The sequence below is a fragment of the Mercenaria mercenaria genome, chromosome 12 (genome assembly GCF_021730395.1).
Source record: "Mercenaria mercenaria strain notata chromosome 12, MADL_Memer_1, whole genome shotgun sequence".
In the NCBI taxonomy this organism is placed as follows: Eukaryota; Metazoa; Mollusca; class Bivalvia; order Venerida; family Veneridae; genus Mercenaria; species Mercenaria mercenaria.
The window spans coordinates 40,824,632-40,852,132 of record NC_069372.1 but is presented as its reverse complement, the minus strand read 5'-3'; the positions used below and the strand labels follow the sequence as shown (position 1 = coordinate 40,852,132).

The 27,501-nt window shown below is 36.3% G+C and overlaps 1 protein-coding gene across 1 annotated transcript; it reads right to left on the bottom strand.

Moving 5' to 3' along the window:
- Positions 1–208: 208 nt before the first annotated feature.
- LOC123533885 (A-kinase anchor protein 10, mitochondrial-like) lies at positions 209–26,952 on the bottom strand. Its single transcript, XM_045315839.2, has 14 exons — positions 26,799–26,952; positions 22,674–22,778; positions 21,715–21,789; positions 20,179–20,937; positions 19,665–19,763; positions 18,655–18,739; positions 17,165–17,288; positions 14,639–14,772; positions 12,319–12,463; positions 11,638–11,749; positions 7,289–7,499; positions 4,860–4,998; positions 4,399–4,547; positions 209–2,473 (listed from the first exon to the last, which is right to left on the bottom strand). Exons 1-13 carry the CDS (start codon positions 26,821–26,823, stop codon positions 4,443–4,445), a joined length of 2,118 nt encoding a protein of 705 aa, XP_045171774.2. The 5' UTR covers positions 26,824–26,952; the 3' UTR covers positions 209–2,473; positions 4,399–4,442.
- Positions 26,953–27,501: the final 549 nt, after the last annotated feature.

The following is a 27,501-nucleotide window of genomic DNA, read 5'->3' as shown; positions in this document are numbered from 1 at the left end:
AAACTTTATTTTGCTTATCTCTGAAGGTCTAAATTGTTAAACAGGATTTCATATTATATACAATAACGGCATAAATTGTTATAATATGTATAGTAACAACTTTCAGAAAAAAGCCCTTGAAGGAATAATAACCTTTGAGTTGCCTATACATCACAACTGCTTTTTCCTCTGAAATTTGTTATCAAAAGCAAAAAATATAATTATTAGCACCATTTTAACTCTTTTAATCATTACAATTAACATGAATATCAGCACTTAACCCTTTTTTTAAAAAGACATCCTAACAAAAATTACATTTCTGTATAAGAAGCATAGTCATATCAAGGTACAAAAGTAAAAACCAGAGGCACTATTTGTTATATGGAGTATTTCGGTTAACGTCAAAGGTTTCCCTCTATTCTTTATTAATAAAGTTAATGCACTTGCCCTTTTCTTCATCATTTTTGCAAAATGTCAAACATATAAATAACACCTTTATTTCTAATTCAGAAAAAGAAACATTTTTTTTTCCAAAGATCAACGAATAAAAAGTAAATTGCTAGCACATTCGTTCACAATCACACAGACAATTAGTGTGTTATGCAATACAGATTTTGGCTTTGGTTAGTTTTCTTGGTTATTTCTCTATCTCACATAATGCTGTGGCATATGTGTGACAAAGATGGGCATTATTCCTGATGGAAACATGACTGGTTATAACTCATCAATGTCCAATGTTCACATACATGTTTTACAACAAGAGTTGTAGAAAGGACAGGTCACTCGACTATTCAAAATTTTTTAGCAAGAAACAAGTGAAAATGGTAACAGTAAATGCAATAAAACATTGTAATGTTTTTTTTTTACCTTTGTGTAAGTGTTGGGTGGAGTGGGCATAAAGTGGGTTGGTAATAAAAAGTTGGAAGTCAAGGGGTGGGAGAGGAAGGGGGTGTAATATTGGGGAGATGGAGGGGTGAGGTATGAGGGAATGCATAAAAACACAAAATTGTAAGTTGTGTGAAGAATGTAAAAACAAAAACTGATGTCAAAATGTACATGTCCACTTTTGTTTGATGATGCATACCAAATTTCATTTGATTCAGGAGTTTAGTAAACAAGAAAGTGTGACAGACTAATGGACAGAGTGATGGTTCAAACACTATCTACCCGGTCTTTAACATTTGGGGCATAAAATGTTAGGAGCAGGTGTCAAATGGGTGGGGATGGGGACAGTAGGGATATAGTTTAGCAGTTGTTGTATGAAGCATATTCTTACTAAGAAAAATTGCAAGATATGAGTTTAAGAAGATACAGTAACACGGAGAAGCATAATGTAAGAATGACCTTGATCTTGGAGGTGCCTGACACAAAAGATATCTGCCCCTTACTAAGGCGGTTTGATTATCAAAGAAGATGAAATGAAAACGTGAAGCTGGTCACCAGCATTATAATTAATTACCATATACTGACCAAAGCTAACAGATGTCTGCCCCTTGCCAAGACCACCTCGTATGTGCAGTTTAAAATCGATCTGAGTGCATAAGAAGTTTGATGATAAAAGTGGCAACCATTACAAAATTGAGTAGCTTGCCATAGAATCTTATCCTGAGAACAATGCCAATGGCAATGCTGATGCCTGGGTGAGTACAGTAGCTCTCCTATAACTTTGAATAGTCAATCTCAAAAACAATAAATCTATTTTCAATGTCATTTGTTTGCTTCTACTGTTTTAAATGCTGTAAAATCAGACATTTTATTTGCCAGACTAAACTTTCAGAATGTTCAAAGCTAAAAACAGTACGAGGTAGAATATTTACAATGTACTATGGCCAACTTGTGAAATATAGGACTGTTCACAACAAAACTAACACTTTTGCAACTATTCCTATTTGCAGAAACAGACAGCGAACATAACAAAAATAACTCCCTCAAAGATTTACATGTAACTAATCTTACAGAAGTCTTCTGTAAGTAGTTCTTTCAGGGAAAAATCTTTTTTTTTTTGTTGGTTTTAAAGTCAACCGAAACAACAGTTTATATGGTGGCTTTTCATAAGGCAGGCACCTGGGTAGAACCACCGGCCTTCTGTATGGCAGCAGGATGGCTTCCTCACATGAAGAATTCAATGCCCCGAGCACGCTTGAACCCATATTGGTGAGGGGCAAGTGATTCAAAGTCAGCGACCACTCAGCCACGGAGGCCCCTACAATCATAAATATGGAAAAATATCACGAACCGACAGATAACTGGTGTAAAGGCAACATATCTCCTCCATGTTGGACGGGGATTCAAACAGGCATTCATTTTGGACAAGGATTATTTCACAGATTTTAAAATATACACACTTTGGCACATTTATGAAGCTTAAAAATCTGCAGAACATACAACAAAGAATTAAAATATTTTCATGATACAATTACGTATAATATATAGAAAAATAGTTCTTTTTTGAAATGATTACACTAATCTCTCTTGTCATCACACTGAACCACACCTGAAATGGAATTTTAAGAAATCATTGCATAAATTAAACAAGTTCAAGAAAATTAAGAAGAAAGCTTCTATACACAAAACACATGGATTACTAAGTCCATTGTTTTTCATCATTTCATCCTGGATTTTTCTGAATACTTTATTGGTGTTTTTATTACACACCAACACAATTTAGGTCATATGGTAACTTTCCAACCTTTAATGGTTGACTATGAGTATCGCTTCAGACACGGGCAAGGATACCCGTGTAGAACCACCAACCTCCTCACATGAAATAATTCCGCAACCAAAGCGAGGTTGCCAACAAAGGATTCACAGACACTGAATGTTTAAAGCATAATTATCATTAAGTGTTGAAAATCCCTATTGAAATTGAAATGTATATGAGCCGCACCATGAGAAAACCAACATAGTGGGTTTGCGACCAGCATGGATCCAGACTAGCCTGCGCATCCGCGCAGTCTGGTCAGGATCCATGCTGTTCGCTAACAGTTTCTCCAATTCCAATAGGCTTTAAAAGCGAACAGCATGGAGCCTGACCAGACTGCGCGGATGCGCAGGCTGGTCTGGATCCATGCTGGTCGCAAAGCCACTACGTTGGTTTTCTCATGGCACGGCTCATATAATATTGCTACAAGGTTTGAAACCATTTATCACGTTTCATCGCCAACATTAAATTGCCCCAACTGGATGTATGCATGTATTGAGCATACAATATACTGACTTAAGGTTAGGGTTAGGTTTAACATAGGTTTAATAGTGTACATTCAATGCATGCATACACTCAATGCGGGAGAATTAATGCCTACCAATGTTTCATACAACTAAAACTAGATGCCCATGGGCAACATGTCGAGCCCGCCCTTTGACCCCTAAATGTGACCTTGACCTTTAAGATAGCCTGTCTCATTGAGTTAAACATAAACACCTAATATAAACAAGATTCCTCAATGCATGTCAAAGTTATGGGCCAGACAAAATCTGACATGACTTTTGACCTCCAACTGTGACCTTGACCTTTCAGATAGGAATCTTAGGTTTGCGCAGGACACTCCGTCTCACTGAGGTTAACATTCATGCCAAATATAAACAAGATTCCTCAATGCATGTCAAATTTATGGGCCAGACAAAATCTGACATGTCCTTTGACCTCCAACTGTGACCTTAATCTTTCAGATAGGAACCTGAGGTTTGCGCATGACACTCCGTCTCACTGAGGTTAACATTCACACCAAATATAAACAAGATTCCTCAATGCATGTCTAAGTTATGGGCCGGACAAGATCTGACATGCCCTTTGACCTCCAACTGTGACCTTGACCTTTGAGATAGAAACCTGTGTGTGCGCATGGCACTTTGTCTCACTGAGGTAAACATTCATGCCAAATATAAACAAGATTCCTCAATGCATGTCAAAGTTATGGGCCGGACAAGATCTTATATGACCTTTGACCTCTAACTGTGACCTTGACCTTTGAGATAGGAACCTGGGGTGTGCGCATGGCATTCCGTCTCACTGAGGTTAACATTCAGGCCAAATATAAACAAGATTGCTCCATGCATGTCAAAGTTATGGTCCGGACAAACAAATCCGGATGGACGCATGCACACACGGACGCACGCACATACACCGAACAGCTTGTACTGCTGTAGAGAACCAGTACTACCGAGCTTACAACATTACACTCAATGAATAGACTGCAGATAAACACTGACAAGTATGAAAACATGCTTTCAAATGAAGTATAAACATCTCTTGGATTAAGTATCTGGAACTAGTGTTCACAGACTGAAATGTCACTGGCTGACCTTCACTAACTGACTCTTAATTAACAGGTGTTTTTTTGTTTTGTTGTTGCTAATAATCTTACTCACTGATTATTTGTAGTGAAGGTATTAATGTCAATATGTTTATTATCAACTGACCTATCACAGACTAGAGTTGATGAACTGTTGTATTATTGCTGGAATCATGTATCATCGCCACCATTTTTTATTGCACTAATTGCTTGCGTAACTGATGTAACATCTTTCAGAATCATCTCTGCCACCTTTCTCGCCATTTCCTCCTGCTCCTGCAAACAAAAATGCAAAAATATGAAAAATTGAATTAATAAAATACTTAAATCATGCACGAGATTATACAGTTAGAAAACCAAATTATCCCAAACTGCTCACCTGATTTATTCTCTCCGGGTCTGAACCCACTCCCGAGAAACCAAGAGCTTTTTCTATAGTTTAACTTAAAAATTACCTTAACATCCTGTTGGCAAAGCAAATGATAATGCTTTGAGTTTGACAAATGAACTAGTTAAGTGCACCAAGTCACTCTTGATAGATAAAACCCTAGCTCTACATTCAGTTTTGAAATACATTATTAATGATACCTTTTCTTTCTCCTTTTTACTTTTGAAGAATTTTGAGCCAGTTGTAGATTTCTTCCTACTGGAGGTCATGACCTCTGGGTCTGGGTCAAATCTGGACACAAACTGACCAAGCCCATCTATCTGACCTAAACTCATTCTCCTGAAAAAAAAAAGAATGCTTAATTACATGGGTGGTTTTATTAAGACAAAAGTGTCATATCCACTAATTTTACTAAAATGAGTATATTTTGAATAAAACCTACCAGTCCAGATTTTATGATAATATTACAATACTTTTTAACTATCCTGCTGTATCAAGAATTTATATGCGCCTGCCATATAGAATGGGAAGGCATACAGTGCTGCATGCGTACATTTGCATGTGTACATGTTTGTGTCAGCGCGCATGTCCCCATATATTTGTGTGTGCAAAAAATCGTACTTAGCCAAGAATTTTGTTGTGCATTTTGAAAGAACAGGATACAAACAATCACCATAACAAGATGATGTGTGGCTTGCAAGACACATACCCCTAACTCAAAGATCAATGTCATACTAATAGGTTATAGATTGAAGGTAATTTTTCTTGTCTGCTCTGCAACTAGCTTAATGTTAAAATCAAACTCAGAGGTCAAACGTTTTATGACAATTTTCCTGTCCTGCCTTAGCCCTATGACTTTTGTTTTTTTTGTATACATACACTCTAAAACTAAATATGGAACATCCACTTTTTTGTGATACTTGATGCATGACCCTTGTCATCATCCTTGAAACTCATATTTGGATGAACTTTATTTCCATATATAGAAAGTCGACTGTTAGCAAGGAATATTGAGTATCCGTAAAAGTCATGATGTTGTTAAATGATTAAAAAATTGACCAAGATCTTCAATTCTAAAATCATGGAGTTTTTTATGTTGCACAATGTGTTCATATGTGAATGCTGATGTGTCTGAATACATTGATGTGTTAATGTCACATGCGGTTTCCTTTATCACAGTCTGCCCTTGACTTCACCATTTCTAAATAACTGAAAGTTAATAGGCCTTGCGGTGTCACAACGATAATTTGAAGATTTTGGAAAAATGCTTTTTCTGGATACAAATAAAAGTCAATAATAACTAGAAGGTGCAAAAACCTATGTCTCCCCCCTATGTATTACCTTTAGCTCTGGCAGCCATTTTGTGCAGCAAAGCAGAACGTGTTGGCCAAATGCACAACTAGGCTTGGTACTGATCACTCCTGTGAAGTTTCGTCGAAATCTGTCCAGCAGTTTGACCTGTGAAAGCTGGACAAGATTTTTCTATTTTTAGCTCTGGTGGCCATTTTGTGCAGTGAAGCGGAACGTGCAAGTAATATGCATAACTAGGGTTGGTAATGATCATTCCTGTGAAGTTTCGTCGAAATCCAGCCAGCAGTTTGACCTGCGAAAGCCGGACAAGATTTTCTATCTTTAGCTCTGGCGGCCATTTTGTGCAGCAAAGCGGAACGTTTCGGCGATATGCACAACTAGGCTTGGTACTGATCACTCCTGTGAAGTTTTGTCTAAATCTGGCCAGCAGTTTGACCTGTGAAAGCTGGACGAGATTTTTCTATTTTTAGCTCTTGTGGCCATTTTGTGCAGCGAAGCGGAACGTGCTGGGGATATGCATAACAAGGCTTGGTACTACTCCTGTGAAGTTTTGTCGAAATCCAGCCAGCAGTTTGACCTGTAAAAGGCGGACTAGCTTAATGCGGACAGACAGACGGACGGCGAAGGCAGAATCAATATGTCTTCATTATAGGTGGGGGAGACATAATTATAATGAAAATGCACTGAAATTGGGCAATTTTGAAGTTTGTAACTTTTACATTTAATAGCTTTTGATTTTTGTAAAAATATGCTATGGATTCTTCATGTACATAAATTACAACATGAGCTCCATGAGCACATGTGACAACGGTCATGCTTAGAATATCACATAGGAAACCATCATATCAGATCAAACAGACAACATGGACACAACTTAAGGTCATATTGCAACTTTCCAGCTTTCAATGGTGGGGGAAGATCTCAGATGGCCCTTCATTATTTCCAACAGGGATTGGAATCTTGTAACCTTCTGTTAGCCAGCAAAATAGCTTTCTAACAAAAGTATTCTACACCCAAAGCAAGGTGGTGAAGGGCAAGTGACATGAAGTCAGCAACCTTAACCCTTACCCTGCTAAATTTCTATAATGAAGTTGTCCATCTTTCAGTTTGGACAGTTCCATTAACTGTTAAAAGGGGTGCTTACCAAAAAGATACTGACTGTGGCGAACAGTGCAGATCCTGATCAGCCTGCACATCAAGGTCTACACTGGTCGCAAAGGCAGAATCAATCATGTCCAGCATGATAAGGGTTAATACCTTAGCCATCACCTGACTAGCTGAGAAATTTGACAAACTACATAATAAGAACAAACTTTACCCAGCTTCTGGCCTTTCCCAAAGTTTATCAGGATTGAGCAGTCCCGGATCCAGGGTCATATTTTTCATGTTTTCATCCAGTTTGTGAAGCTGAACACGTCGACTGGTTCCAGCTGCCAATAAGGTATTTCTAGAACTGACACTTTCGCTTCCTACACTATGAGCACCAACACTATGGGCACCAACACTATGTTCTGAGGAAGTTTCACTTCCTGAAATAACAAGAAAATACCGATAAAACTGATGGATGCTCCCTGAAATACAATTATTGCAATATTAAAAGAATATAAGTGGAATTCACTGATTAGGCACATATAGTTTACTAATATTGAATAATCAAAGGGCAAAAGCTCACTGAAACATCATCCCATCGGAACATGAAGATTAAATGCAAATCTCTTGAGAGTGAAGCATCCTTTCGCCGAATTCCAGCCAGTGGTTACTGAGAAATACTCCTGACTAAGATGGCGCTATAGTTTATTAATGTTGAATAATTAAAGGTTAATAACTCAGTGATAAATCATCCACTGGAACACAAAGACAAAACATGCATCTCCTGTTGAAAGTTAAGCTTCCTATGAAGTTTGACTAAATTCCAACCAGTGGTTGCTGAGAAATATTCCAGACACGAATTGGACTATAGTTTACTAATGTTGAATAATCAAAGGGCAATAACTTGATGAAACAAGAGGACCATGATGGTCCTGAATCGCTCACCTATCTCCACATGACCCAGTGTTCAACTGAGTATGACATCGTTATTTCTATTATATGACATAGTGACCTAGTTTTTGAGCACATGTTACCTAGATATCATCAAGATAAAAAATTCTGACCAATTTTCATGAAGATCCATTGAAAAACATGGCCTCTAGAGAGGTCACAAGGTTTTTCTATTATTTGACCTAATGACCTAGTTTTTGAAGGCAGGTGACCCACTTTTAAATTTGACCTAGATATCATCAAGGTGAACATTCTCACCAATTTTCATGAAGATCTCGTGAAAAATATGGCCTCTAGAGAGGTCACAAGGTTTTTCTATTTTTCGACCTACTGACCTAGTTTTTGACCGCACATGACCCAGTTACGAACCTGACCTAGATATCATCAAGCTGAACATTCTCACCAATTTTCATGAAGATCCATTGAGAAATATGGCCTCTAGAGAGGTCACAAGGTTTTTTCTATTTTTAGACCTACTGACCTAGTTTTTGACCCCACGTGACCCAGTTTTGAATCTGACTTAGATATCATCAAGATGAACATTCTGACCAATATTCATGAAGATCTCATGAAAAATATGGCCTCTAGAGAGGTCACAAGGTTTCTCTATTTTTAGATCTACTGACCTAGTTTTTAACCCCACGTGACCCAGTTTCGAACTTGACCAAGATATCTTCAAGGTAAACATTCTGACCAATTTTCATGAAGATCCATTGAAAAATATCGCCTCTAGAGAGGTCACAAGGTTTTCCTATTTTTAGACCTACTGACCTAGTTTTTGACCGCACATGACCCAGTTTCGAACTCGACCTAGATATCATCAAGGTGAACATTCTGACCAATTTTCATGAAGATCCATTGAGAAATATGGCCACTAGAGAGGTCACAAGGTTTTTCTATTTTTAGATCTACTGACCTAGTTTTTGACCCCACATGACCCAGTTTCGAACTTGACCTAGATATCATCAAGGTGAACATTCTGACCAATATTCACGAAGATCTCATGAAAAATATGGCCTCTAGAGAGGTCACAAGGTTTTTCGATTTTTAGATCTAGTGACCTAGTTTTTAACCCCACGTGACCCAGTTTAGAACTTGACCTAGATATCATCAAGATGAACATTCTGACCAATTTTCATGAAGATGCATTGAGAAATATGGCCTCTAGAGAGGTCACAAGGTTTTTCTATTTTTAGACCTAATGACCTAGTTTTTGATCCTACGTGACCCAGTTTCGAACTTGACCTAGATATCATCAAGATAAACATTCTGACCAATATTCATGAAGATCTCATGAAAAATATGGCCTCTAGAGAGGTCACAAGGTTTTTCTATTTTTAGACCTACTGACCTAGTTTTTGACCCCACGTGACCCAGTTTCGAACTTGACCTAGATATCATGAAGGTGAACATTCTGACCAATTTTCATGAAGATCTTGTGAAATATATGGCCTCTAGAGAGGTCACAAGGTTTTTCTATTTTTAGACCTACTGACCTAGTTTTTGATGGCACGTGACCCAGTTTCAAACTTGACCTAGATATCATCAAGATGAATATTCTGACCAACTTTCATAAAGATCCCATGAAAAATGTGACCTCTAGAGTGGTCACAAGCAAAAGTTTACGGACGCACGGACGGACGACGGACACCGCGCGATCACAAAAGCTCACCTTGTCACTTTGTGACAGGTGAGCTAAAAAATCATCCGACCCGATCATGAATAAAATATGCGTATCTCCTCTTGAAAGTGAAGCTTCCTATGGAGTTTAAATTCCAACAATTGGTGGCTGAGAAATACTATGGACAAGAATTGTACTACAGTATACTAATGTTGAATAATCAATGGGCAATAACTCGATGAAAAATCATCTGACTGGAACACGAAGACAATATGCGCATCTCCTCTGAGAAGCTTCTTATGAAATTCCGCTAAATTCCAATCAGTGGTTGCTGAGAAATACTCCAGACAAGAATTGTGGGATTGACAGACGGACGAAGCAGTGACTACATGCTTCCCCTTCGGGGAGCATAATAAAATACCCATAGTTGTTTTATCAAAAACTGCATCTTTGAAAAAAGCCATGACTATCTACATGAAAAATGATAAACAAGCACTAAGTCACTCATCTTTACAAGTCATACATGTGATCTCCCGCGCGGGAGGGTCAAAATCCCGATTTTTTCACCTTGCCTCCCGTCTCCCGACCAAAACCATATTTCTCCCGCTTTTCAAGAAATAAAAATCAGTATTATGACTGGGTTGATAATTACCGAGGAGTGCCAAACATGTTTACACAGTAAATCAAAGTGTCACCGACTGTTGTGTATTATACATGTTTGACACACATGTAGCTGGAGGAAAGAGTTGTTTTTCACAGGTAAATTATTAATTGTTTGTTTTGATAAGGGATTAGACAAGCAGGGCCTTTTCCACCTGTCTCACGGGGCCGAATACTTGCCCATTCTCAATGCCAATTAAGCTCCAATTTTTTACCAATTTGAAGCAAAAAACTCCCAGTCATAAGAAATAATTCCCAACTGAAATAAATTTTGATTATTCAAAGAAAAATTTTTCTCGGTAATAAAATCACAAATAATTGTTGGAAAAACCAACCCATTACTATTTTTAGAACAGGAGTGTTATTTCCCCGTACGGAGTTACGCCATTTTCTTCCAATGTTTACCAAATTAATTTGCTACGAAATCGGACTTATTTCATTGAAAATTGGATGAAAACACACGCTCATTTATTTGATAACATCAATCTACATTATTCTGGTACGGGTAAATACATGCTGATACATTCTGTTTTCTATTTTTCATGTCAAAATCATGAGTATTTTTATACCAAAGTGGGTGGGGTAAGGAATTTACATAATTTATGAGTTGTGTTCAGACCAATTTAGAGCTTCGTTTTTTGAAGTCCTCGAGTAGAATAATGTTAATGCATGTTCACCTTCATTTCAGACCTAAATTGAGACTTTGTTTCTACAAATTTAATCTGTTAAGAAAGTTTAAAGTTAGAACAAGAGGGAGCTTCTGTAAGATAGCATGCTCGACTTTTCTCAGTGATTGACTCTGAATTAAAGCTTTGCCAGTAAAAGGGGCATAATAGGCAATAGCTTTCTATGTAACAGAGATATTAGACATTATATTAAACTTTAACAAAAAAAATGAAGTTAAAAGTGGCATAACTCTGTCAAAATTCAAATCAAGAGTTATGAGGATTGTTTCTTCTGATGTACACTTATATACATTATTGTGTGGCCAAAAATGTTGGATTTAGCCTATAAGTTATGTGTCCGCGCGCTTAATTTATGTCGATAAAAATCCTCCAGTTTTGAGACCCCAACTCCAGCTGAAAAATGGCAAACCTCCAGTTTTGGGATTCTGAACTTATCACATGTATGTTACAAGTTGATATTAAAAATGGTTTACAACATTTAAGTAAATCTATCACAGCATTAATATGGAAATGTTCCTTTTAGTTTTGTTTCATGAATGACCTTTTGCTATAAAAAAACCAGAACAATTTCAAACAGTACAAAACAGGACAATTATGAGAACTGTTTCTGCCTGCACATGAGGGCTTTTTTTTATACATATCAGATATAAAGGTACTTACCTCTTCGTTTTCTTTGACCAATAGGAAAGTCTTGTGCAGTCTGTACCGCCGAGACAAGCTCAGACAGGTACTTATAATATACATCACTCGTCAGATAATGTTGCAGGTGACGCTGAAAAATAAGTTTACCAATATTAATCTACAACATTAATTTTGAAGTCTTTATAAAGATTTTGTATTTCTCTTATGCAAAAAAGTCATCATGTATCATACTGACTAAACCTTTTAATATTATCTTTCTCTTTGAATACCTGTTCAGACCAATGTTCTGTTACTGACAAACCTGGTATTTTTCACCACACACAATAGCCAATCAAAATCTCTTACACAAAGGATTCAACTGTCAGCAGAAGATGACCAATTAAAAAGTATGTTTTCCCTACCGTTAATTATAGAATATCAAACTTTCCACAACTTTTTTCTTGAATTTGGAGGGTGAATGTCTTATTAAAGAAGAAACTGTATCCAATTTCAGATTTTTATGAAGTATCTTTCAACTGTTCAGCTTTAATAGCAAAATAAACTTGGCTTAAAAACATAGCTCATCTAAGCTCAAACAAGCAAAAACAACACTATAAAGTGTGGTAAACTGAGGCAATCTGTTCGATAGACTCAAAAATACAGCTGAAGATGCTAGATGTGTAATATGGTCACATCCATTTCTTTTCAAGTTTATCTTACCCTTTGAATGGTATGTAGAACAATTTTCCTGGGTTTGGAGAAACAATCTGGTAAAGGTCCACCTTCGCGACATATATTTCCTTCTATTTCAAACCTGATACTCTGAGGAAAGCCCAGTGGTGATACTGCTTGTAATGAAAAATATCTGAAAAAGGTATGGTCAAATTCAAATTTTAGATAACACAAAACAAAATGAACAAAATTACTGTCCAAAGATTGAAGCAATCATTTCACTCAAGCTATACTGTTTTAAGATTTGATTTTCCAGCTTTTTTGTCTATAAAAAAAGAGTTATCATATCAAAGTGTTTGCAAAATAGCTTTGACAATTAAAGATGTGCAAAGCCATTAATATATGAAGAATACTTTATGAAAATGATAATGGAATATATATTTTTGTATAAAGCCAGATGGATCACTTCCTATATACAGTCGAAACTCGGTATCTCAAACTCGCTTACCTCGAAATTCCGCTTAAGTCGAAGAAATTTTCAAGTCCCGTCAAATTTCCTTCTTTATATATGTAATTCAACTTCGGATACGTCAAAATTTGACTTACCGAGACTCCGGATGTGTCGAAAGGGATTTTCAGTCCTGTCAATAGCATTTAAGTGCATTGTAAACTCGGTAAGTTGAAGTGAGAAAAATATGCGATAAAATTCCGCACATGTCATTAAATAGGGTTGGTTTTTAACACATGTCTATGTTTTTTGCCTAACCAGAAGGCCGTGATGCCGTCATATCAAAGGTGCGGCGATTATCAAAAAGAGATGACGTCATCCTTGTTTGCGCGTGCCATTATGATAATTGTTTGATGTAAACAGTAGATTTCTTTAATCAACAGACATTTATTTTAGAGACGTTGTGAAAATTGCTTTTAATATAAACTAATGAAATGATTGGTTTTACCAGTTGGGATATTTAATAAGGATTAAGTGGTAATCGCGATGAGACTGTATAAAAATTAACTTATTGGGAGAAAGCATCATTCATTCAAAATGTCAGATCGAAATGCTGTCAATCCTCTGGGAAAGAAACGTAGTACAAAAAAGAAACGTGACTCAAAAACATTTGAGGTTGGTACCATTTTTATTCTTCGAAAAACTTAAAACTTTAATAAACACCAACTGTACGGAAATGTGTACGCGTAAATTGCCGACAGCATATACACGGCATCGAGACTGTTCTGATTTTTCATTAAATCTGTTCGTAATGTGTACTCATTTCGTCCATATACGTCTCTTCTCATAACTCGAATTTCGGTTATCTCGAAATAAAAAGCATGGTCCCTTGAAATTCGAGATACCGAGTTTCGACTGTATATCCATTTCATTTGTTTACCTAACAAAACCAAACCTGGCACTTCCACACAATATAGTAAGAGACACATTTATTTCACAGCTTATATATTTCAATATATTGCTAAACTGGTTCTCAATCAGCGACATAAAAATATCTACTTATGATATAGAAAACTTACTTATCACATAGAAAAACTGTTTCTCAATCAGCGACATAAAAATATCTACTTATGATATAGAAAACTTACTTATCACATAGAAAACCTATGTGTCATACAGAAAACCTACTTATCATGTAGATTTACTTATCATATAGAAAATCTACTTATCATACAGAAAACCTACTTATCACATAGAAAACCTATGTATCATACAGAAAACCTACTTATCATATAGAAAATCTACTTATCAAACAGAAAACCTACTTATCATATAGAAAATCTACTTATCATACAGAAAACCTACTTATCACATAGAAAACCTATGTATCATACAGAAAACCTACTTATCATATAGAAAATCTACTTATCAAACAGAAAATCTACTTATCATACAGAAAACCTACTTATCATATAGAAAATCTACTTATCATACAGAAAACCTACTTATCTTACAGAAAACCTACCTATCATAAGAAAACCTACTTATCATACAGAAAACCTACTTATCACATAGATAACCTACTTATCATATAGAAAACCTACTTATCATATTAACAACTTATTTACCATAATTATAGAAACCTACTTATCATACAGAAGAGATACTTATGAAACAGAAAACCTACTTATCAAATAGAAAACTGCTTATCATATAGAAAACCTATTTATCATATTAACAACTTATTTATCATACAGAAACCTACTTATCATACAGAAGACATACTTATGAGATAGAAAACGTACCTAGCAAATAGAAAACCTACTTATCACATAGAAAACCTACTTATCATATAACCTACTTATCATATAGAAAACCTACTTATCACTTAGAAAACCTACTTATCATATAGAAACCTACTTATCATATAGCACCATAGCATCTTCTTGAGCTTGTAGGCCATCATAATTCCCTTGAGAGATCAGTAAATGTTCAAAATTGTCCGCTGCTATCACAAACTGTAACATATGGCTCAACCCCTCTTGCTCCATGTACTGAAACAAAACATTAACCACATAGGTTTGTAGCAATTGTACACAGGTTGTAACAATCAGACCTAAATGAGTGTTAATGACTTCACAGGATCTTAATACTGATTCGATTCTAAAGCAAAACTGAGCCTTGATGCAGAGACTAACACTATAAATCTTTAGAAAATCAAGATTCTGACAATCTGGTATTAATAACAATGTTGATTTCTGTATACTTTTAACAATTTACTACACCTAAAATCACCTGCAACACTACACACATTGCAAAAACGAGGCTATGAGGTATCATTTTAAACGTTTAGGCCACAGAACACCATAAGCAAAGTCCTATGCTTTGCCTTAAAATGAAGATTTATACCCTTCTGAAAGAGTTTTCTACTTTCTTTGATTGTACACTGTACTATATTGTTACTAGTACTAGAATTATTTGGATGGCACTCGACGACAGTGCTAACCATTTGACAGTACACTCCCAGACTTTTCTGGAAACCCGCACCCTCTAACCTGAAATCCTAGATCCTTCCCTGAAAATATCTTCAGTTCAACTTGCATTAATAGATCATCTCAGGGACAGGCAAAATGCAGTCTTTTGACATCATTGGTCTCTTGATAACAAAATATTTTTTTTCAATTTGTTCTTTAACAACATACAAGAGGGTCATGATGACCCTGGATCGCTCACCTAAGAAATATGAGCTACATGTTTCAAATGTCTAACTGATGATCTTTAGAAATTTTTTGGAAGATTTTCCGATGTACAATCAAGTTACCCCTGGGGCGGGACCAATTTTACCCTGGGGGTCATGATTTCAACAAAGTTTGTAGAAGTCTGCTAGGCAATGTTACATATCAAATATCTAAGATCTAGGCCTTCTGGTTTATTTTTAGCAAATTTATGAAGTTTTCCCTATGAACAATCAAGTAACACCTGGGGCTGGGTCAATTTGACCGTGGGAGGGGGGAGGGGGTCAAGATTTGAACAAATTTTGTTGAGGTCCACTAGGCAATGCTACATGTCAAATATCTAAGCTCTAGGCCTTCTGGTTTATTTTTAGAAAATTTTGAAGATTTTTCTATGTACAATCAAGTAACCCCATGGGGTGGTCATGATTTGAATTTTTTTTGTAGAAGTCTACTAGGCAATGCTACATGTCAAATATCTAAGATCTAGGCCTTCTGGTTTATTTTTAGAAAAATTTTCAAGATTTTCCTATGTAAAATCAAGTGACCCCTGGGGTGAGGTCAATTTTGACCCCGTGGGTCATGATTTGAACAAATTTTGTAGAGGTCCACTAGGCAATGCTACATGACAAATATCTAAGCTCTAGGCCTTCTGGTTTATTTTAAGAAAATTTTTGAAGATTTTCCTATGTTAAATCAAGCGACACCTGCGGCGGGGTCAATCTTGACCCCGGGGGTCATGATTTGAACAAATTTTGTAGAGCTCTAGGCCTTCTGGTTTATTTTTAGAAAATTTTGAAGTTTTTTCTTTGTACAATCAAGTAACCCCATGAGGCGGGGTCAATTTGACCCCGGGGTCATGATTTGAACAAATTTTGTAGAGGTCCACTAGGCAATGCTACATGTCAAATATCTAAGCTCTAGGCCTTCTGGTTTATTTTTAGAAAATTTTTGAAGATTTTCCTATGTAAAATCAAGTGACCTCTGGGGCAGGGTCAATTTTGACCCCGGGGATCACGATTTGAACAAATTTTGTAGAGGTCCACTAGGCAATGCTACATGTCAAATATGTAAGATCTAGGCCTTCTGATTTATTCTTTAAAATTTTTTGAAGACTTTCCTATAGAAATCTATGTTAAATCAAGTGACCCCTGGGGCGGGGTCAATTTTGACCCCGGAGTCATAATTTGAACAACTTTAGTAGAGGTCCACTAGGCAATGCTACATGTCAAATATCTAAGCTCTAGGCTTCTGGTTTTTGAGAAGAAGATTTTTTAAGATTTTCCTATGTAAAATCAAGTCACCCCTGGGGCGGGGTCAATTTTGATCCCGGGGTCATGATTTGAACAAATTTGGTAGAGGTCCACTAGGCAATGCTTCACACCAAATATCTAAGCTCTAGGGCTTCTGGTTTTTGAGAAGAAGATTTTTAAAGCTTTTCCTTTCGGTTGCCATGGCAACCAGAGTTCAGCATGAAATTCAATTGTTTGAACAATTTTTGTAGAGCTTCGGACGTCGGACAGTGAGTGATCCTAATAGCTCACCCTGAGCCTTTGGCTCTGGTGAGCTAAAAAAGTAACTGAAAAGATGTTCTTCTAATACAAGTGGTCTCCTAACAGACATGGTCTCCAGAGCCAATTCGACTGTATTTAAACTGACAAAGTAAATGTACAACTTTATATTGCTACTTTAGTGAACTTTTCTGAAATCATACCTCCATGAAATAGAACAATGCAGTATCGTTGTACAGTATATCTGTTAAATGCAGTTTTCCCCCAGTTAGGACTTCAACCTGGTATTTACAGTGGTAAACGCTGGCAGCAAAACCTTCAAAGTATCTGAAAATATTCAATATATCATTCTTTCATTATATACTCAAGGAATTACATTACCTTTATGAAAATGAAACTAGCGGTATGGGTGCTTTACATCTTGCAAAAGAACCTGTGAATTTCTAGAATTGGAGCATCTATTGTATCTTTACATAACAGGAATTTTGCTTGATCTCTCCTTAAATATACCATCATTTGTTAAAAGAACACCAATGGTGGTAACAACAGATACTTAAAATCTTCAGAATGTCTGAATTAGCTGAAAATTTATTAAAATACTCTGATACAGGCTATTTCCATTGTAGGGATAACGCATGTTTTTTCGTGTTATAACGTCTGCAGAATCCCGAGGGATTGATTGGTGCCCGAGCCCGTAGGGCGAGGGTACCAACGTATCCCCGAGGGATTCTGCAGATGTTATAACACGAAATGAACATGCGCTAACGCCATTCTAGCATAAAACGTGGAAAAATACTATAAAATGAATAAATCCTACCTCAACGCCATTAAATTTCCATGAAATGTGCGGGAATGTCTGAGCTGTTTTTTACGTTGACGTCATTTTGTTTTGAATTATCCATTTTGGGGCCGAATGACGTTTAGGCTTTGCCACGGAACTCGCATATATAAAAAGGTGTTATAACAGCACATGAGTGCGAGAATCTCTCTGTTAACAAACGTTTTCACTCCTGTTAAAACACCCCCAAAATGTGACAATAACAGGAGTTTTATGCTAGAATGTAGATTTAAGCCAGTTTGGATACCAAAAAGTTTACAAATTTCAATTCTGGCGTGAACTGTTCATGAAATGTTTGTTTGTTTTGGGTTTAACGCCGTTTTTCAACAGTATTTCAGTTATGTAACGGTGGGCAGTTAACCTAACCAGTGTTTCTGAATTCTGTACCAGTACAAGCCTGTTCTCAGCAAGTAACTGCCAACTTCCCCACATGAATCAGAGGTGGAGGACGTATGATTTCAGACACGATGTCTTTTATAAAACTGTCACGGAGAAAATACGCCCCACCCAGGGATCGAACTAAAGACCCTGCGATCCATAGATCTGCACTCTCCCTATTAAGCTCAGCGGGCGGGCTTCATGAAATGTTACAAAACCTAGTATACCTAATTACCTTTGTAAGAATAAAAGCATTATTTCCACATGAAATATATTTTATTTATACATTCTTTATAAGCAAGAATTTTACCCATGGAAAATACTTTTTGGGCAAAAAAACTGACATGATTCAAGATAACTTCATGATTCAAAATAGTTCTTGTTACCATCTCAAGGATCTTTAGGATGATATATAAATTATATCTGCAGCTAAAATAAAACTGATTAAATTATAAACCCTAAATTAAACAAACATACCTCTGCTCTATCTGGTTTACAGCAAAGTTCTGACAATCTACAAAACACTCAGGGTCAACCTGACCATCTTCCCTGCAAATCTTTCCTGAAATTACATCAATGGTTAAATACATATTACATTTATAAATCCAGTGTCTTTAAGTAACTTATAACCAACAAACTATTAATCCCATTTTTGTTATACAAATGGGATGTAGTTTGTCTTTTTGCAAATAGCTATCTGAAAATAAGTGTTCATCAGTTATAGGTCCTACACCCATTTTAGTCTTAAGCCGAGAGTCACTCTGATCCTGACATTTGACCTACTGACCCCAAAAATAAATGTGGTTATTTATCGACAACAATGCTAAGAAGTTTCTAGGATTTTGTCATTGAGCCATGAAACTAAATCCCAATGAACAAGTAAAGTCCCCATTCATTTAATGTTCCATGAATTCATATATCTGTGAAACCAGCTGTTTTGGCCAAAACCAGGAAGTTCCATGACTATAGAATAATTTCACAGCAGTCAGCCAAAACTGTTTCCAGTCTCAAAGATCTTATGACTTTAACCTTTGACCTACTAAACTAAAAAGCAGGCATGACTATAGGCATCAAATCTATGAAGTTTGATGGTTAAAGGCCCATGCATTCTCCATTTATTGACCAGAAACCATTTTACAGTCTCAAGGTCATTGCTGCCTTGACATTTGACCTACTGACTGGTGACTCCAAAAATAGAGTTCATCTAGTGACCACACATACCAATAATCATTCAAGTAACCTAACTTTTGTTGAGGAAAGTGTTCCACATGTATTGACTGAAAACCATTTTCAGTCTCAATGCCATCATGACCTTGACCTACTGACCTCCTACTATAGATAATCATACTATGAAGATTAACATTAGTATGTCAAAGTGACCAGAAAACAAATTGTCCAACAGACCTACATAAGCAAAACATTTTCAAATACAAAAAATGTAGTCAAGCTAGTAATATCTATAAACTAGGTGTTTATACAAAACTTACTTATTGTATCATTTCTGAGATCATCAGTTATACCAATGGGATGTGTGGCTTCCTGAGCTAGGTATTTGGTAAATATCCTCACAGCATCCTGTTCTACACCTAAAATAATGTAAATAAAATCTATAAGATCCTGAAGAGAAAGAAATCCAACTATTTGTAGTAGAATCGGGTTTTGTAAGTATAAAAGTGAGTTTGTAGACCAGTCTCAAAACTCCAGCATCTGATTGTTTGTTTCTGAGGGTAGTTTTTAAACTGACCAATGGCAAGGCTGCATTCCAAGACTGGTTTCTGTAAATTTAATTACATGTATCACAGAAATAGGTTTGAATCAATATGCAATTTTTAAATGGGGATAAGTAAATTCCTTGAGGTGTTAATAATTTAAGCAGTAATGTATTCAAATATTGCAAAACAAAGGATGAACAATTTCCTTTTCCCATGATATGATGTATGCTTGTCTACATAGGCCAAAACCTAAATAAACTGATACATACCCTGGAAATATGTGACTTACTTTTCTTGAGCTTTTCTGCCAAGTTACTACTGCTGTAACTATTAGATTTTGCACTTGACTGACTATCATTTGCTTCTTGGTCAGTTGGACTTGGGGATGCTATATCTCTATATGATATTGCACTTTCAGAAAGTTTATTATCAACAGCAGAACTATCACAAGGTTCTATTGGAAGGGACATATTAATCTTTTCTTCCCCAGTTTTACACTTTTCCCTTACTCGTGAATCACAGTCTTTTACATTCCCTTCTGAATTATCACTAACATCACTTGGAATGTTTTCTTCTGTTAAATCATCTAACTGAATTTTATATTGCTTTGTCTTGTCTTCCTTTGCATCTGCTTGCTCAGTTTGGTCACATGGTTTGTTTTGGTCTAAATTTGAATTAAATGCACTTGAATGAGCTTCTACTGAGCCAGACTGAAGACCCTGATCAACCAAATCTAGACTGGCTCCAGAAACTGGACTGGTTATATCTTTATTTATGGACTGTGTCAAAGAGTCTGTAGATAGATCACTTGTGGTTTTTATCAAAGAACTTTTGCTGACTGACTGTAAAGAGTGTGTCCTGATCCGAGTCCATGTGGAAGCTTGAAAACTTCCTGCATCTAACCAGAATCTGATCAGAGCAGATGCTTTACAAGAATCCATGTACTGAATCAGATATGCAACTGCTTCATGATCTTTCAACACCTCAGTCAAGCTTTTGGATAATCTGGATTTTTTTACATATTCATCTTGTGGCTGATGGCTCATGCCTGAAATAAGAAAATGATACAGACAAGGCCCTCTCACCAGAGCTAAATAGGTGTTTATTCAAAACTGGTTTAGATGTATGCCTTCCAAAAGAACAAGGAATTTCTTCTGACAAAACCAGTGTAATCAAATCAAACTAACTAGAAAATAGTTGTTGTCACATACCAGTTACCCATATAGGATCTAAGCAGAAAACAAAATTAATGTTGAAGCAAAACTTTACTTGCTTTTATTCATATAAAATGAAAAGCAAGCAAGCTTCCTACAAAATTGTATTTTTTTCTGCTTCTGCTATATGATGTAATGACAAAAATAAACAAGAGCTCTTGGAGGACAGCAACACTTCACTTTTCAAAAATCTTATGTTGTCATTAAAGAAAAGTTACGGTAATATAATGAAAACATATTCATAAACAAGTACTAATGGACCAACATTTTTGAGTCATAGACATTTCTTATGATGCTTATTGAGATAAAAAATCACAGCAAAAATATTGCAGAGTTGAAAAATGGGCATGACTTTGTGAGGAAAAAACTGAGTTACAAGACCTGTACAAATCATGTTATATCACCACAGAGAACATATGCGTGAAGTTTAATCCATTCCTACAAGTGGTTATTGAGATAACAGCTTACATATAAAAACTTAATCAAATCTGGATGCCAAAGTAAACGCTTACATAGATGCCAATGCCAAGGAATAGGTGCAATACATTCTATTCTTAAAATAGTCTTGCTGAAATACATTAAAATTATTAAATAGTTTTTTAATATAATACCTAGATCACCCGGATAGAAGTCATCCTGTTCCAGAAGTAATCCCCCTGTCTGTGTTTGCCTTGCCATATTAAATGCTGGAAAAAACAGAAGAAACTTGTGTTATATTCAAGTAACAAATTCAAAATAAAGCCTTCCAAAAATGTGTTATCATTAGTTGCCTTTGAATACTTACAGACATGATAATTTTTGCAAGGCTGGGTTTAACGCCGTTTTTAACAGTATTTCAGTTATGTAACTGCGGGGGGGGGGGGGGCAGTTAACCCAACCAGTGTTCCTGGATTCTGTACCAGTACAAACCTGTTCTTAGCAAGTAACTGTCAAAATCCCCACATGAATCAGAGGTGGAGGATGAATGATGTCAGACACAATGTCTTTTTTCAAATTGTCACGGAGAACATATGCCCCGCCCAAGGAATCAAACTCACGACCCCAAGATCCGTAGATCTGCGCTCTCCCTACTGAGTTCAGAGGGCGGGTAATTTTTGCAAGTAAGAAGTTCTTAAAAAAAAAAAAAAGAGTCTGAGACACATTTGTATTGCAGAACATTAGTGCAAGGTGTTTGTTCCTTATCAACTCAAAATTTTGAGTTACTAACTACCATAGTAGTCAAAATATGACTAGTAGTCTTGACGGTTTTTGACCTAGTTTGGACCCATATGACAAGGAAATATAGACAAACCCTAACATAACCATTTGAATTAATATGAGAAAAGACAATCCAACAGTACTACAGGCCAAGTCTGGTGAAGATCCATCACATGGTTCAAAAGAAAAAGCTGTTTTAATTTTTTCTACTGTGTGTAAACATTTTGAACATATTTATGAATAGTCAATACAAAAGGTTGTTAAAAATTCACCATGTGATTCATGGCAAGAAGTTGTTTTTTTAATATGTCTATCTCTAGTGGCCCCTAATTGCAATCAAGCTGAACTACATGAAACTTCTAAATATATATACCAGGTTTTCCATTCCTAGCCTCTGATTCAGCAAGACCAAGATTAGCAGGTATCTGTGGTACTGAGTTCTTCTTAAACGAGGCAGTCCTCTCTTTCTTCTTCTTTTCTGAAAATAAAAACAAATTCCTAAACATTTACATAACTAGAGATTGTTTTACCATGCAGAAATCGCAAAATGCCACAAAATAAGGGCCATAACTCCAGGGAAAATCACTGACCAATAATGCTCCAATGACACACATAACCAGGCTTGGCAGTGGTAACTCCTGTGAAGTTTAGTTGAATTCCAACCACTGGTATAGGAGAAGTATTACAGACAAAAGAATTTGAGAAATAAAGGGTCATGTCAGAGTCTTTTGAAAATGATCCAATCAGAACATGATGATAATACACTAACACACAACTACCTTTCACACTAATCACTCCAGAGATTTGATTTACCTTTACCTTGATGTTGATAGCCGTCTTCATAAAAGCCACAAAATAAGGGCCATAATTTGATTTACCTTCACCTTGATGTTGAAAGCCAATTCATGATAATGACTCAAGCAAGGTTTCATGAATTAACATCAAATAATTTTTGAGCTAGGCACATTATTAGGTGAAAATGTGCATTTTTTTACTATTTCAGGGGCCATAACTCTAGAAAAAGGGGGTGGAGCCAGACTAACAAGAGCTGTCTGATGACAGCGTGCTCTACTATTCGAAGAATTGATTGAAGAATGGGGTCAAAATATTACCAAAGATATTCAGACAAAAGAAAACAAGAGGACCATGATGGTCCTGAATCGCTCACCTCTTCCAACATGACACAGTTTTGAGTATGACGTCGATTTTTCTATTATTTGACATAGTGACCTAGTTTTTCAGCTCATGTGACCCAGTTCTGAACTTGACCTAGATATTATCAAGATAAAAATTCTGACCAATTTTCATGAAGATCCATTGAAAAATATGGTCTCTAGAGAGGTCACAAGGTTTTTCTATTATTTGACCTATTGACCTAGTTTTCGAAGGTACGTGACCCTGTTTTGACCTTTATCTAGATATCATCAAGGTGAACATTCTCACTATTTTCATGAAGATCTCATGAAAAACATGGCCTCTAGAGAGGTCACAATGTTTTTCTATCTTTATACCTACTGGCCTAGTTTTTGACCGCACATGACCCAGTTTCGAAACTGACCTAGATATCATCAAGGTGAACATTCAGATCAATTTTCATGAAGATCCATTGAAAAATATGGCCTCTAGAAAGGTCAAAAGATTTTAATAATTTTAGACCTACTGACCTAGTTTTTGACCGCAGTTGACCCAGTTTCAAACTTGACCTAGATATCATCAAGATGAACATTCAGACCAACTTTCATACAGATCCCATGAAAAGTATGGCCTCTAGAGAGGTCACAAGATTTTTTTATTATTTGACCTACTGACCTAGTTTATAAGGCACGTGACCCAGTTTCAAACTTGATCTAGATATCATCAAGGTGAACATTCTGACCAATTTTTATGGAGATCCATTCACAAGTATGGCCTCTAGAGGGGTCACAAGGTTTTTCTATTTTTAGACCTACTGACCTAGTTTTTGACCGCACATGACCCTGTTTTGAACTTGACCTAGATATCATCAAGATGAACATTCAGACCAATTTTCATACAGATCCCATGAAAAATATGGCCTTTAAAGAGGTCACAAAGTTTTTCCATTATCTGACCTACTGACCTAGTTTTTGACGGCATGTGACCCACTTTCGAACTTGACCTAGATATCATCAAGACGAAAATTCAGACCAACTTTCATACAGATCCCATGAAAAATATGGCCTCTAGAGAGGTCACAAGGTTTTTCTATTATTTGACCTACTGACCTAGTTTTTGAAGGCATGTGATCCACTTTCGAACTTGACCTAGATATCATCAAGGTGAACATTCTGACCAATTTTCATGAAGATCTCATGAAATATATGGCCTCTAGAGAGGTCACAAACTTTTTCTATTTTTAGACCTACTGACCTAGTTTTTGACCGGACGTGACCCAGTTTCAAACTTGACCTAGATATCATCAAGATGAACATTCAGACCAACTTTCATACAGATCCCATGAAAAATATGGCCTTTAGAGAGGTCACAAGGTTTTTCTATTATTTGACCTACTGACCTAGTTTTTGACGGCACGTGACCCACTTTCGAACTTGATCTAGATATCATCATGGTGAATGTTCTGATCAATTTTCATGAAGATCCCATGAAAAATATGGCCTCTAGAGAGGTCACAAAGTTTTTCTATTTTTAGACCTACTGACCTAGTTTTTGATGGCACGTGATCCAGTTTCGAACTTGACCTAGATATCATCAAGGTGAATGTTCTGACCAATTTTCATGAAGATCTTGTGAAATATATGGCCTCTAGAGAGGTCACAAGGTTTTTCTATTTTTAGACCTACTGACCTAGTTTTTTACGGCACGTGACCCAGTTTCGAACTTGACCTAGATATCATCAAGGTGAATGTTCTGACCAATTTTCATGAAGATCTTGTGAAATATATGGCCTCTAGAGAGGTCACAAGGTTTTTCTATTTTTAGACCTACTGACCTAGTTTTTGATGGCACGTGACCCAGTTTCGAACTTGACCTAGATATCATCAACATGAACATTCTGACCAATTTTCATAAAGATCCTATGAAAAATGTGACCGTTAGTGTCGAACGCTGCAAGCAAAAGTTTACGGACGGACGCACGCACGGACGACGGACACCGCGCGATCACAAAAGCTCACCTTGTCACTTTGTGACAGGTGAGCTAAAAAAAGATTAGACAATGTTCCTGTATTTGTGGATTTCGATAAGTCTTGCACTAAATGGCAATGTGTGAACCGATTTCAAAGTCCAAAAAGGGCCATAATTCAGCCAAAATAGCTGTCAGAGTTATGTACTCTTGCCTACAGATTGAAATCCTGATGATAAACAAGTGTTCAAAGTTTAAAAGCAATATGTCAAATAGTTTTGATAAAACGTGGACTTGTATGAAAACAGAACAAATTTCCAAGTCTTTACCTCAACATATTTTCATATATTTATCTGTTTTTCGACAATTCGACATTATACCGAACAATACACAGAGCGAATCCGAAGTCTAACAACATCGCGTAACAACGAATAAAGATATAAGCAGTCAGTAAAATCAACGTTCTGGACCATTCGCGAACAAAACAACCATTGCAATATGAGTTTTACCTAAAAACTACAAACTAACCGCCAAAGTTGTATTTACATAGCACCAACATCGGCCATAATCCTTGTTTCAAACTTTTTTCTTTGTAAAATATCTAACCGCTACCATTTTGCTTCGTACGTCATATGTTTGCACATACGCGCTCTGATTGGCTCACTATTTTTACCTGACCAATCGGCGACTAATTGCATTATGGGTTTTTCCAGAGTCGCGTGATTTGTAATTTGACAGCTACTTTGATCAAATAAAAATAATAAGGTGTTGGAGACAACCTTGGCTTTACAGGAATTGAATTTTGCTGGTTAGATTATTGTTTTTATTCACCATTTGTATTGCAATGGTTGCTTTGTCCGCGGAAGGTCTAGAATGTTGTCTTTACTGACTGCGTATAGCTTGATATGTTGTTACGTGATGTTGTTAGACTTCGCATTCGCTCTGTGTATTGTTCGGTATGATGTCGAATTGTCGAAAAACAGATAAATATATGAAAATATGTTGAGGTAATTTTAAAAGTTGATTCATTTGAATAACTGAATGCAATGTTTGAATGGGAAAATAGCTGATAATATTTTTTTCCTGGCCATGTAAAGAAAGTAGTTGAAAACATAGCTTCTGCAGGGTAAAAACCCTTGTCTATGGAGTAGTTATATTAGTATGATTTTTTTCATAATTATGACTCTAGGATTCAAAAATAAGCCATTAAACTTAATCCACTCATGTGCCAGACCCCTATGGTCACAGGAGGTTGGCGAGATTTGCTCTATATGCCTTTCAAGTTGCCAATCTATTTATTTTTATAGCTCTTTGTATGAACAGAGCTAACCTACTGAAATTTCAAATGGCAGAGCCAGGCAGGATACGCCTACCGAACCCTGCTGAAATAATTCTTACCAGAATGCCTTCGGAAAAATGACATTGCTGCAAAACAGGTTAACTATAATTTCTAAATTTATGGCATTATTATTTCAACAAAATATTTCTGTGTATGCATTAAATTTACAAAAGTTCGTGATTTTTTTTTCCACAGATAACAAACCGGAAGTGAAATTTGTGATTGCATTTGTAAGAACAAGACGTTGTAGTTTTTACTTCAGAGCCGACGGTTTCAAATCACCAAATTGATATTTGATGCAGTGCTCCTAAAAATTGTCATTAACTCGCATTAGTTTGTAACTTTATCTTTCACAGAAAGCAATTACAGATTTAGCAGATTGTCATAGATAGAGCAGCTGGTTCACGATGATGTGGTAGTTAAATAATATTAATCCAAAGAGCTATAAAAATGTATTTTATACTTCTTTGAGTAATCTAAACAATAAAAGTAGCATAATTATAGTCATCAAACGATTCATACTTCGGTTGTCTAGAATTATTTAGTATTGAGCCGACTCAACTGTACTGAAGTAATAGGTGGGCTCGACATACATGGTAATCCAGTTTATGTTATGCATGATGACACAGGTGTGGACCCGTCGACCTTCCGTAAACATACACATATATTTCTCTAATGAAATAATTTGAGACTCCAGCTATTCAAAAAGTTAACTTTATTCGAAGCTAGCGGGCTTAATCGTTTCTTCACGGAAGCTTCGAC

What these genes read in the sequence shown, in the direction of transcription:
- LOC123533885 (XM_045315839.2), bottom strand. Translation starts at nt 26,823, where the DNA reads ATGTCATTTTTCCGAAGGCATTCTG. An exon ending in CATTGTTCTATTTCATGGAG is followed by an intron (nt 14,773 to 17,164) that starts GTATGATTTCAG and finishes GTTTTGTTTCAG; the next exon opens with TACATGGAGCAAGAGGGGTT. An exon ending in TGGGAAAGGCCAGAAGCTGG is followed by an intron (nt 4,999 to 7,288) that starts GTAAAGTTTGTT and finishes TTTTTTTTTCAG; the next exon opens with GAGAATGAGTTTAGGTCAGA.